This window comes from Anomaloglossus baeobatrachus, chromosome 7 (genome assembly GCF_048569485.1).
Source record: "Anomaloglossus baeobatrachus isolate aAnoBae1 chromosome 7, aAnoBae1.hap1, whole genome shotgun sequence".
In the NCBI taxonomy this organism is placed as follows: domain Eukaryota; kingdom Metazoa; phylum Chordata; class Amphibia; order Anura; family Aromobatidae; genus Anomaloglossus; species Anomaloglossus baeobatrachus.
In genome coordinates this window covers 61033550-61046284 of record NC_134359.1, presented here as the reverse complement: position 1 = coordinate 61046284, position 12735 = coordinate 61033550, and the positions used below count along the sequence as shown (strand labels likewise).

Here is a 12735-nt window from a genome sequence, read left to right as displayed (position 1 = left end):
CCTAAGGAGCAATCTCGCCCTAACCATGGCCTGAAGTGGTGTAACTCTACTAAGACTGTGTGTGTGTACTGTGGTCTGTGTGCTCCTCCTTAGAAGAGCATGGAATATCACACCTCTGATTGAGGTGCAGTACCTCTGTGGATACTGGACCCTCAGGAGCGCCACATAAGTACCCCTTTACATTTTTTTGCGGCCCTTTGGGATTGGTTCAGTATGGCATTTTGGCACATGGACCAAAAAATGTTGTACATCCCTGCTGTAAATACTCTCTGCCTAACCATAGAGACAAAGTTTGTGAATTAGAAAGAGTGAACATTGCCCAAGGCAGCCAAAGTTATAGCCCCTTTTAGAATACACAGTAAACGCTGACATTGTGAATTTCTTTTGCAGGTTCAGTTACAAAACATCTTAATGAGCAAATATGTGGAATTCTTCTCTGTGGAAGTTAGCAGATGGCAAAAGAATTTAATGGTAGCGGATATGGTTATATCCGTTTGGTTAGAAGTGCAGAAAACATGGGCTCACTTGCAAAGTATATTTGCTAACTCAGAAGATATTAGAAAGCAACTTCCGGAGGATGCCAGGAGATTTGAGGGAATAGACTTAGATTTTAAGGTATGTAAACCTCAATACGTTTACTGTGTGTAATTAATATGTATTGTAAACAGTAGTCTGCATAAAAGAGAGGGGGCTTTGTGGGCAAGCTCAAAATTGATGACCTATTATATGACCTGTCATATAGGCAAGCTTAAAATGAACCTATGTGTTGTCATGATTTGCTATCCAGGACAAAAGGGCTTGATGTTTGTTCCCCTCTTCATGCCTATTTTTGTGACCCTTGGGCTGACTTCCTGTCCCCTTGTTCAGGTTTCACAAACATTGTCTACCAAAGATGCTGCCTGAGTTCTTTCACTTGGACGACAATGGTGGTTGACCTCGTAGAGGTCTCCAATGTGCCCCATGATAACTGTGGTCCTGGCTTAAACATTATACATTACTGTTCTTGTATAATCAGTCTAAAATTGAATATATATATATATATATGAAATTATATGTAACATATGAAGAAATCTCTGATCAAGTATATATGTTTGACTTAGGAACTAATGGACAGTATTGTCAGCACCAACATAGTCATTGATGTCACAAGTGAGCCAGGATTGCTGGAAAAGTTGGAGGCTCTTCAGAAAAGGTTTGCATTTGCTAGTTCATTTGATAAGCTGTAGTGAATTGAACTATAATGATTAGAGCTGAGCAAAAAGATTTGCAGGACAGTTGTCCATTGGCTACGTAAGTAGTCTATGGCCACCATTCTAAAGCACTGTAAACCTCCTTCTACCCATAAGCATTCCTGGTTCCTAGAACATTAGACCTGGGGACGTTATTGTTGCAGTATGGTGCATATATGACATGGCGTTGAGCTATTAATGAGAAGAGGGCAGCAGGTAGGAAGTCTTCACAGGCCTCTGGTCAAGCAGAAAGACTACTGGCATGGCCACTGGACAAGGGTCTTACAAATATTTTGCTGAACTCGATTGTGTAAGTTCATTACGCTCAATAAATTTATCCCTCTTCTACTCTTCTTTTAACATCCAAGATCTGGTGACAGTGTATATGAACCTTTCAACAATGACTCACAGAGTCCCTGTTTATATTAAAGGGGTATTCAAAGCATAAGTATTTATTCTAAGGCTGGTCGCTTTCTCCATAGAAGTCATTTTATACCTTCCACAGTTTAATTGGAGAGGGTTGAGGGCAATTGCAACCAGTGGTGACTCCATAGTCGTCTACTCCATTAGACTTCCACGGGTAAGGTGAGCCCGATGGTCAAGGGATGAGGTTCCCAAAGGTGGTAGTTAAACCTGTTTAATATGGATATTATTACATTCTGTAATTCTGCCATAAATGTTAACGATGAGAATACTCCTTTAACTCCTTCCCTTCGCACCTAATTTTCATTTCTGCATGTTTGTTTTTTTCTCTTCATCCAAGAGCCATAACGTTTTTGTTTGGTTTCTATTTACATAGTCGTATGATGTCTTGTCTTTTTCAAGGATGAGTTGCACTTTCGTACATCATTCATTTTACCAACAATGTACAGAAAAATGGGGAAAAAGAAATCTAAGTATGTTGAAGTTGCGGAAAAAAGCCAACACAATTCCGAAATTGTTTTGAGGATTTTGTTTTTACATTGTTCATTGTGAGGTAAAAATTACCTTACATCGTGATTCTCCATGTCAGTTTGATTATAGTGATATCATAGTATCACTATAGATATAGCGATACTACTAGGACAACCTCTTCTGATTCCACTTGTTTCCTCCAGTTAGAACAAAAGATCCAGTAGTCACCTACAGTTCTGGTGCTGTTCCAGTGCTGTATTTGCGGTTTGGGGTTCAAATGACATTATGACGTCACGCCAGCCAAGCGTCCAATCAATAATGGCTTCTCTCTCCACGTTTTCGAACCAAATGAGTTCATTAACAGGAAGTGACACTGCGGCTGCAATTCACTTCCTGTTGATTGCTCGTTTGGTCCGAAGGCGCTTGGCAAAGAGAGAAGTAGGCACAGGTAGAACATGGGGCTCCCATGACGTCACAATGTCACTTGAGTCCCGAACCGTGATTACCGACAGAGCTAGAACAGCGACAGAATGGGAAGTGAGTACAGGGTCTTTTATTTGAACTGCGGAAAACAATTGGAATCAGAAGGGGCTATCCTAATAGAAGACAATCCTTTTAATGATTTCAGTGAGCCACTATATTTTCCCAAGGTACGCTGCCTTTATGTGTGAATACCTCTATAATACAGTAGTGGAAGTAAACATGGTGCTAAATTTTAAAAATAGGGATTTAGGACTTTCCTTTCATGCATTGTATTTTTTTCTACACTAGAGCAATTTCAAAATTATGCTTTTTTTGTGTGTGTTTTTGTTGTATCGCAATAACTGCAAAAGACACAAACATCAAAATAAAAGAAACCAAACATATTTACATTAAATTTAGGGCTGATTCACATGACCGTTCCGTTTGTCCTGGTCAGTTCCTGTTTTTTTGCGGACCCACGGACAGGACCATCTTTTCAATGTCTTTTGTGTAGGATCGGATGGCATACGGAAGAACTTCCGTGTGCATCTGATCCTACAAAAAAACACATCGGATGCCGTATGTCCGTTCCGTTATTATGGAACATGTCCTATTCTGTTCTGTAATAACAGACCGTGACTCAATACAAGTCAATGGGCCCGTAAAATCCCTGGAAGCCGCACGGAAGCACTTCCGTGTGACCTCCGTCGGGTGCCCGTACAGTCTGTGTCGCGCTCCCTGCCAACCCCGCAGCTGCTCGCACTGCAGCGTGTCAGTGTCTGCCTGCCCTGCAGTATCAGCAGCTTCTCACACTGCAGTGCGTGCAGCCGCGAGGATGACGAGCGCTGCCGTCAGGAGGTTAGATGAGATCATTACCTACTGTGACGATTTCCTGCTCTCCTGACATCAGCACTGTCACTGCCTTCTATGCCCGCCGCGTTCTCATATCAAGTCTCACGGGCGGCCAAAGACTGTCACTAGTGGGGACGTCACGGGCTCCCGCGATTCTTTGCTGAGAACGTGGCGGGCATAGAAGGCAGTGACGTCAGTAGTACAAGAGATCATCACAGCAGGTAATGGTCTCATCTATCCTCCTGACAGCAGCGCTCGTTATCCCCTGCAGTGACCTGGGCTGACCTATTGATGTTAGCTCAGGTCACTGCACGGCTCTCCCAGCCAATGGGGAACATTCTGTTCTTCATTGACTGCGACATTGACTATGGTATGGATCATTGTGGGACCCCCTTATTGGATTACGCTGGACCCAGATTTGATTGTTCTTTTCAATAAATTGGTGAAAGAGGGAATGTTTTGGGGAGTGTTTTTTCAAATAAAACATTTTTTGTTGTCTATTTTTGTTTTATTACTGACTGGGTTGGTGATGTCAGGTATCTGATAGATGCCATGACATCACTAACCCCAGGGCTTGATGCCAGGTGACATTACACATCTGACATCAACCCCATATATTACCCCGTTTGCCACCGCACCAGGGCAACGGGATGAGTTGGGGCAAAGCGCCAGGATTGGCGCATCTAATGGATGTGCCACTTCTGGGGCGGCTGTAGCCTGCTATTTTTAGGCTGGGGAGTGTCCAATAACAGTGGACCTCCCTAGTCTGAGAATACCAGACCACAGCTGTCCGCTTTACCTTGGCTGGTGATCCAATTTGGGCGAGACCCCGTGTTTTTTGTTTTAAATTATTTAATTTAAAATAACAGCGTGGGGTGCCCTCTGTTTTTGATTACCAGCCAAGGTGAAGCTACCAGCTGTGGTTTGCAGGCTGCAGCAGTTTGCTTTACCCTGGCTGGCTACAAAAAATAGGGGGGACCCCACGTCATTTTTTTTTTAAATTATTTATTTATTTTTTGGCTAAATACAAGGCTAAGCACCCTTTAGTGGCACATGAATGTCACTAAAGGGTGCCAGCTTAGAATATGCAGGGAGGTGGGACATTATATAGGTCTTTCTCATCTATTATCTATCTATCTATCTATCTATCTATCTATCTATCTATCTATCTATCTATCTATCTATCTATCTATCTATCCCTCTGTTCATTCACTCATTCATTCCTTTATCTCTCTGTCTCTATATCTATCTAGCCATCTCTATATCTACTCATCTATTTATCTATCTTGCTGCTTCCATTTTTTACTGTCTGCAAAAAAAACGGAAGGCACACGGGTGACACACGGACCGTATATGGAACGGAATGGATGCCACACGGATGCATCCGTGAAAAAAAGGACCGTTTTTTGCGGAGTGCAAAAACGGAACAGTCATGTGACTGTAGCCTAAGGCTATGTGCCCACGTAGCGTATTTTCATGCAGTTACACTGCGATTTGCACCGCAGCATAACTGCATGCGTCCTGCGTCCCCAGCACAATCGATGTAGATTGTGCCTAATCCATGCCCACGTGGCGTATTAGAACGCAGCGCTTATTTATATATATATATATATATATATATATAATATATATATATTAGTAAGAAACAAAAGCAGTCATAAATATATGTTAGGCTGCATTAACTAAACTATATATTTAGGCCTGTGACATGGCTGAATTAAGTATTTCAGTTTACTCAATTCTTACCCTCATCAACCTTGGGTCAGTTTACCTGTGGTCACAGCTAGTGTACCGTGGGAGCCTTCAGCTCGGACCGCAAATAAACTGAGTGACATCACTGCTCATAGCTGCAGATAAGTCAGTCTCTGCCTGAAGCCCATAGCATGCGGTCATGTTCTATGCCCACGTGCTGTGACTTCAGGATGTAGCAAAGATGGAATCGTCATGGGACCTCATGTGGATTACATTGGAAGTGGGTGTTTGGGGTTAGTAAAGGCATGAAACAGGTTTTTTTTTCTATTTTATTTCAAATAAAGGATTTTTTTAGTGTTTGTGTTTATTTCTTATCATTTACAGATTAGTAATGGGGGGTCTCCTAGACGCCTCCCATTACTAATCTAGGGCTTAGTGGCAGTTAACCCCTTATTACCCCAATTGCCACCGCACCAGGGGAATTGGAATGAGCCAGGTAAAGTTGCGGGATTTTTGCATCTAATGAATGTGACAATTCTGGGCAGCTGGGGGCTGCTATTTTTAGGCTGGGGGGCCAATAACCATGGACCACCCAAGCCTAAGAATTCCATCCCCCAGCTGTCGACATTATCATGGCTGGGTTTCAAAATTGTGGGGACCACATGCTGTTTTTTAAAATTATTTATTTAAATTTAAAAAAAAGCTGCATGGGTTCCCTCATATTTTAATACACAGCCAGGATAAGCCCACAGCTGTGGGTTGCATACTGTAGCCGTATGCTTTATCTATTATGGGTAGCATAATACGGGAGAAGCCTATGCCAATTTTTTTTATTTATTTTTACACCACTATACATACACAGACAGCGTGTATGATTCCAAATAGTCAGACATGCTGTCACACAGGGTGGGATCGCGGTCTGACTACAACCCATCACAGACGCCAGGACTGCCGGTGGGTGGGGAAGCAGTGCTTCTGCGTGATATTAATGAGCGACCCCGGAAGTAGTGCTGCCGCTGCACGGGAGACAGATAAGTATAATGTGCCTGCTCTATTCCCCCTATCCCTTTTACCGTTTAAAAGCACTTAATTCAGGTCCCAATAGACTTATATAGGGATTCGCGTCCGGCCAGATATCTGGAATTAATTCTGGTCCCGGATTGGGTTTTTGAAAAAAACGGTTGGACATCCAATCCTGGATATCTACAGGTTTGCCCATCACTAATTGTCAGCTCTAGTACTGGGGACAGGGACAGATGCATAGGCTGGACTCACACTAGCATATGGCATCCGATGCGAGAGCATCGGATGCGATATGCTAATGACCCCCAGCTCAGGTTCTGCTGCGAGCGTGAGCCGAGTGTCATGCGACTGTGACCCGATCATGCAATCGGGTTACAGCTGTGAAACTGAGGGCGGGCACTGTGGAGGAGAGGGAGGGGTTAATTTGCCCTTTCCACCATTGTCAGCTTTTGCGTATATCGCACTGCTCTGGTATAACATCCGAGTGCAGTCCGATGTTTCTCTCGCACCTATTGACTTCAATGGGTGCGAGAATCTGAAAAGCTGACCAACTTCTCTCCCTCATTGACTAGTATTAGTCAGAGTGCAATGCGAGATTTTCTCGCATTGCACTCGTCCGTTTTTCACGCTACCCATATGATGACAATTTCTGTTGAGTCTTGCAATATTTGTTGGGGTTATATAGGCAAAGTGAAAAAAAAAATTAAAGGTGGGAATGATGCCCATTATTTAGGATTTTTTGAGGTACATTGCTAGGATTCTTAACTGCAAAAGTTAATAAATATTATGTTTTATTGTAGAATAACCTGTCAACTTTATTGTTATAAAACACCTGAAAACCATAAATGCCGCAGTACTAAGGAAAAAAAAAAAAATAATTCACCTACAAAAGGATCTTCGAGATATATGTGCAAGTAAAAAATGGTTTAATTAAAGAATAACAAATGATTGTAATTTATCTTGTACCAAATGAGACTTGTGCAACCAATTTTTACATAGAACTGAAATTTTATGGGTCATTAACTTTTTGGTCTCATATTAAAGGTAAATTAGCTAAGGTTTTAATCTGATTTCAGGCGAAAAATTCTGGTCATCGAAACACAATACAGGTTTTTTTCTCTGCAAAATATTTATCTGATTTTTCTTTTCACTGTAACATTTCAGACCCTCTGTGCTCCAGGTTTACGTTGACATTGTGGCGGAGCAAAAATGACTATAAACAGTACTTAAAAATTTTTTTTGGTTCTATATATATTTTTTTAAACTATTTACTACAAAAAAAATTTGTAGTAATAAAAAAAATTGTGGAGTAACCTTTCAAACTCCTTTTAAACTTCCTGGTAAAAGTGAATAGCAAATTGTATCTGTTCTTAAAATATTTTGGTTGGTATTTTGCACTTGTATTTGTAAGCTAAGACCAAGAATAGACCCACAATTCAGTGATTCCATCTTACATTTGTTTCTCCTGTTCCATTTTCTTTCTACTCCTGGTTTTGTCTTACAAATATGGATGCAAAATACTGACCAAAATTCTTCTAAGGCCTCTTTCACACGTATGTGCCTCCGGTACGTGTTTGGTCAGTTTCTGCACGTACCGGAGACACGTACACACGTAGACCTAGGTATTCCAATGGATTTGGATACACGTATGTATTTACGCATGGAACGTGTGTCCATTCCGTACATACGTGTGTCCGTGTGTTTCTCATGGCAACATGTCCATTTTCTCTCCAGCATCACGGGTGTCACACGGAGCGCAAACGGGTCACATGTAACACAAACGGACCACACGGATGTGTTTTGTGTGACAAGCACTGGAGAAAGACACGTGTCTGCGAGAAAAAAAAAACAAAACATTACTCACATTCTCCAGCCCTGCAGTCTCTGCCGCTGCTGTCACTTGCTGCCGACCGCCGCTCATTATGCTCATTGAAGATTCACTTCACTTCAGCCGGAAGCAGCAGCAGCGGGGAGTCGGCAGGACCGGAGACCGAAGATCAGCACCACGGACAGCAACGCCAGGGACAGGTGAGTAGAAAGTTTCCGTTCTCTGTGTGTTATCACGGATAACACACGGAGAACACACGTGTGCCATAAACACGGCTCACGGAGGGCAAAATGCACCTTTGACACGTCCATGCAAAATGTGCGTGGTTTTTAATGGACATGTGAAAGAGGCCTTACTGAAATAGGCTTAAAGCAGATTTAAAGGTAATCTTATAAAACGCAACACATTGCCAGGTAGGACAGCTAAATAATCTTACTTTTTTTCCTAAAAAAATCTGTTGTGCTTATAGCTAGAAAAACAAATTTAATATGTTACGCAAATATGCCTTATAGGTGGTTCTCCACACTCTAGTACACCTCCGGTTAGTTCAGCCGTACTCCTCTACCAGGAATGACGCCAAAACACAGAACGTGTGAGAATCTTTTTTCTTTCTAGATTTGTGGATAATGGATGCGTCTGTGATCGATCACTAATACATTGTGGACGTCTGATGAATTTATGTTGGGAGTTTAGTAACTTTTTGGAATTGGATATTTTTTGCATTTTGATTTAATTTTTATTCTCAAACACTTTTTTATTATTATTATTATTATTATTACACCATTTATAATCTGAAATATCTAGTTTTACCCATTGTTTTATTACTGTCTTTCTATTTTTTTTATTCTTGCTTGCATAGGCTGACACAATGTGAAAAATCACTAGCAGATTACCTGGAATCCAAACGTCTTAGATTTCCAAGATTTTACTTTGTTTCATCTACGGATTTACTGGAGATCATCTCTAAAGGAACACATCCTAAACAGGTAAACCATGAATGTTATCTGGATGCATTATTAGGCCTAAGACACACGGCGTGAAAATCGGAGTGAGTGGGATGTGATAAAACATCGCATTCCACTCAGACGAATATTAGCCTGTGTGCCAGCACCCATGAGCGATTATTTTCTCAGCCCTAATCGGACCGGGAAAACAATTGCAACATGCTGCGGGTGCAATGCGATCCAGGTTTCTCTTGCACCCATTCAAGTCTATGGGGCGAGAGAAAAATCACACTGTCCTCGCAGTAGACAGGTGTTCCACGAGTCCAGAGTGAGAATGGCAATAGCCGGCAACGGAGGAGATAGGGAGATAAATATGTCCCGCCCCTCCTCAGTGCCTGCCCTCCCCTCCTCAGCACTGGCCCGCCCCTCCTCAGTGCCGGCCTGCCCCCCGCAGCTGAGGTCCGATCGAATGATCGGACCTCAGTCGCAGTGACACTCACATGACACTCGGCTCCCGCTGTGCTGCCAGCGTGAGCAGTGTGTCATGCAAGGATCGCAGTAGATCCCCGTGTGGCCCCTGGCCCTAGATGTATAGTCCCAGCAGTAGTTTTGAATCTATTCTAAGGTGTAGAATGGGAATATTATTCTGCATTTATAGAAGAGATCAGATTCCAGAAAATACTTATGCTGTTGTGTAGTTGGCAGCGCTTTCTCTTGATTAGTGACTGATATTATCTTATTATGTATGTATCATTATTCTTAGATCCTATCATTAGTATAATAATAACTCTAAAAATCCAAATACAATAAAAATCTGAGGTGCGTTGAAGTTTTGTGATTTGGTTGCGATTCTATCCTCATGTTTTGGTATTGTTAAAGAGAACCTGTCAGGTGCAATATGCACTCAGAGCCACGAGCAGTTCTGGGTACATATTGCTAATCCCTGCCTAACCGTCCCTGTATCTAGTAGCATATATTATGTTTAGGAAAATTTTTTCTAAAGATACTTATTTTGCATTAGCTTTCCTCCTGTATTTCAGCTCTTATTATAAGGCCTAAGACACACGGCATGAAAATCGGACCGAGTGGAGTGCGATAAAACATCGTATTTCACTCGGACCAATATTAGCCTGTGGGTTAGCACCCATGAGCGATTATTTTCTCAACCCCAATCGGACCGAGAAAACAATCGCAGCATGCTGCGATTGTAATGTGAGACTCTTTCTCTCGCACCCATTCAAGTGTATGGGGCGAGAGACAGATTGCACTGCACTCGCAGTACACTTGTGTTCCACGAGTGCAGTGCAAAAATGGCAATAGCCGGCTACGGAGGAGAGAGGGAGATAAATCCCTCCCTCCCCTTCTCAGTGCCGGCCTACCCCTCCTCAGCACTGGCCCGCCCCCCGCAGCTGTGGTCCGATCGTGGACACTCGGCTCCTGCTGTGCTGCCAGCGCGAGCTGAGTGTCATGCGAGGATCACATTATTCCCGGTGAGGCCCCGGCCTAAGGTTGTAACTTTGTTTATGTTCTCTGTTTGCATGAATCAAGGTGATGAGACACTTTCTGAAGTTGTTTGACAATGTGGCTGATCTGAGATTCGAAGATGAAGAATACGAGTGCAAGATTGCTGTAGGAATGTACAGCAGAGAGATGGAATTTGTGTATTTTAACAATCCGTGCGTGTGTACGGGCCAGGTAACAATGCAGAATGAATATTCATCGCTTCACACCTTTCTGTTTTATGAACTTATAGAGCAAGTTGATCAGCGCTCGGTTTACTTGTTTCAGTGATTCATGAATCATTAAACTGTACGGGGACAGCGATTGTTTGCAGATGGCATTATTTTCAACAGAAAATCCTTTTTTATACAAAGGAATGTGCCGCCCTTAATGGATGATGACCTCTTATAAGATGCGATCGGCTAATTTCTGGGCATAATTGCCATACTACAAATGGGAATAAGTGTTGTTATGCTAATCATCATCCCATGTAAAAGTGTCACGCTAGGTACCGGAAAGTACCATGCGAATGACGAAAGTGAAGGGAAACCCTGTGTCTAGGGAAAGGGAAGATGGTGACCCCTGACCAAACCTACTGCTGGTCCCTGGAGTCTCTCACCACCCTAGATAGGTTCCACAACTATGCGCCAAGCTGGACACCTGACCCTAGGTATCCCTAGTGCTGGGCCCTAAATAGGGAATGGAAGGGATGAGCTCTTCGCGAACCCCGCTAAACACTATAAATGAGGAGGATACAGAGGGAAAAAAAATGCATGAACAACTTATCCACAGATGACACAGGTAGAAGTTCAGCAAAATTTTCAGCAATAACACCACAGAATAGTACAAGCCACCAAGGCTTGAATGAACTGAAAATATCACCAGCACCAGCCCAAGGAAGGAAGGGGTATTTAAACACCAAGATAATGCTGATGATCAGTAGCTGGGTGGAAGTCGAGCTCCTGCTGGGTCGAAAAGGGGGAGAGATGAATCCAGCAGGAAAGTTACCTATACCAATGAATACTGACAGCAGGAAAAATGGAAAGTCTTGAAGCATTTTGCGCAGCCAAACACTGCGACCTTCTATGGCCAGAAACCACATGACTGTCTGTCATCCGTGAAACACTCGTGACTAAAAGGCCCTTAAAGTACAACATATCTAGAGATATAGTGTTAGGAATGGGATAAAATGGTTCCAAATTATCAACTCACTAATAGAGATGAGCGAACCGGCCGTGGTTCGGCTCGAGTTCGGTTCGTCGAACGGGGGTCCTGTTCGAGTTCGGTTCGGCGAACGTTCGACGAACCGAACTCGAACCGCATAGGAAACAATAGGAGGCAATCACAAACACATAAAAACACATTATAAATGTACACATACAGTTAATAAACATTGCCATAACACTTACCGGTCCCCGCGATCCCTCCTGCACTCTGTCTCCTGCCGCTATTCCATCCGATGATCGCTGAATCCTCCTGGTAACCAGCACTGCCAGCAGTGATGCAGGACCTATCGTGACGTGAAAAATAGCCATGTGACCAGTCACGTGCCTGTTATCTCATTGGCTACAGACTGGTCACATGACTATGACGCGTCATGTAGGACCTGTCATTGCATCTCTCTGTTACACGGTGCACGTTTGTGTATCGTCGTGTACCGGCGACATGCTCTTGCACACGGTCGACTCCCCGCTCTGCTTCCCCGTTCCCTTAAGGTATCGTCACACTAAGCGACTCTCCAGCGATCCCACCAGCAACCTGACCTGGCAGGGATCGCTGGAGCGTCGCTACACGGGTTGCTGGTGAGCTGTCAAACAGGCAGATCTCACCAGCAACCAGTGACCACAGCCCCCAGCCAGCAGCACGCGTGGAAGCGATGCTGCGCTTGGTAACTAAGGTAAATATCGGGTAACCAACCCGATATTTACCTTGGTTACCAGCGCACACCGCTTAGCGCTGGCTCCCTGCACTCCTAGCCAGAGTACACATCGGGTTAATTTAACCCGATGTGTAGTCTGGCTATGTGTGCAGGGGGCTGGCACTGGCAGCGTGAGAGCAGCGGACGCTGGTAATTACGGTAAACATTGGGTAACCAAGGAAAGGGCTTCTGGGTTACCCGATGTTTACCGTAGTTACCAGCATCCGCAGAAGCCGGCTCCTGACCGGCTGACACAGCCGGTCAATCACAGAGATCACCGTTGCCATAGCAACACGCTTGGTAGCGGTGACGGGGACGTCCCGCTACCAGCACGCAGTGGCACCGGAATCATGTGATCGGAGCAGCGTTGCTATGGCAACCCATGCCACCGCT

General features: G+C 43.6%; 1 protein-coding gene across 1 annotated transcript in view; it reads left to right on the top strand.

Moving 5' to 3' along the window:
- Positions 1 to 12735, top strand: part of LOC142245878 (dynein axonemal heavy chain 11-like) — a 519159-nt gene that overhangs the window by 88545 nt on the left and 417879 nt on the right. Inside the window, exons 15-18 of the mRNA XM_075318873.1 lie at positions 391 to 615; positions 1101 to 1192; positions 8840 to 8966; positions 10473 to 10619. Coding sequence (XP_075174988.1) covers positions 391 to 615; positions 1101 to 1192; positions 8840 to 8966; positions 10473 to 10619 — 591 coding nt within the window. The remainder of the gene's footprint in view (positions 1 to 390; positions 616 to 1100; positions 1193 to 8839; positions 8967 to 10472; positions 10620 to 12735) is intronic.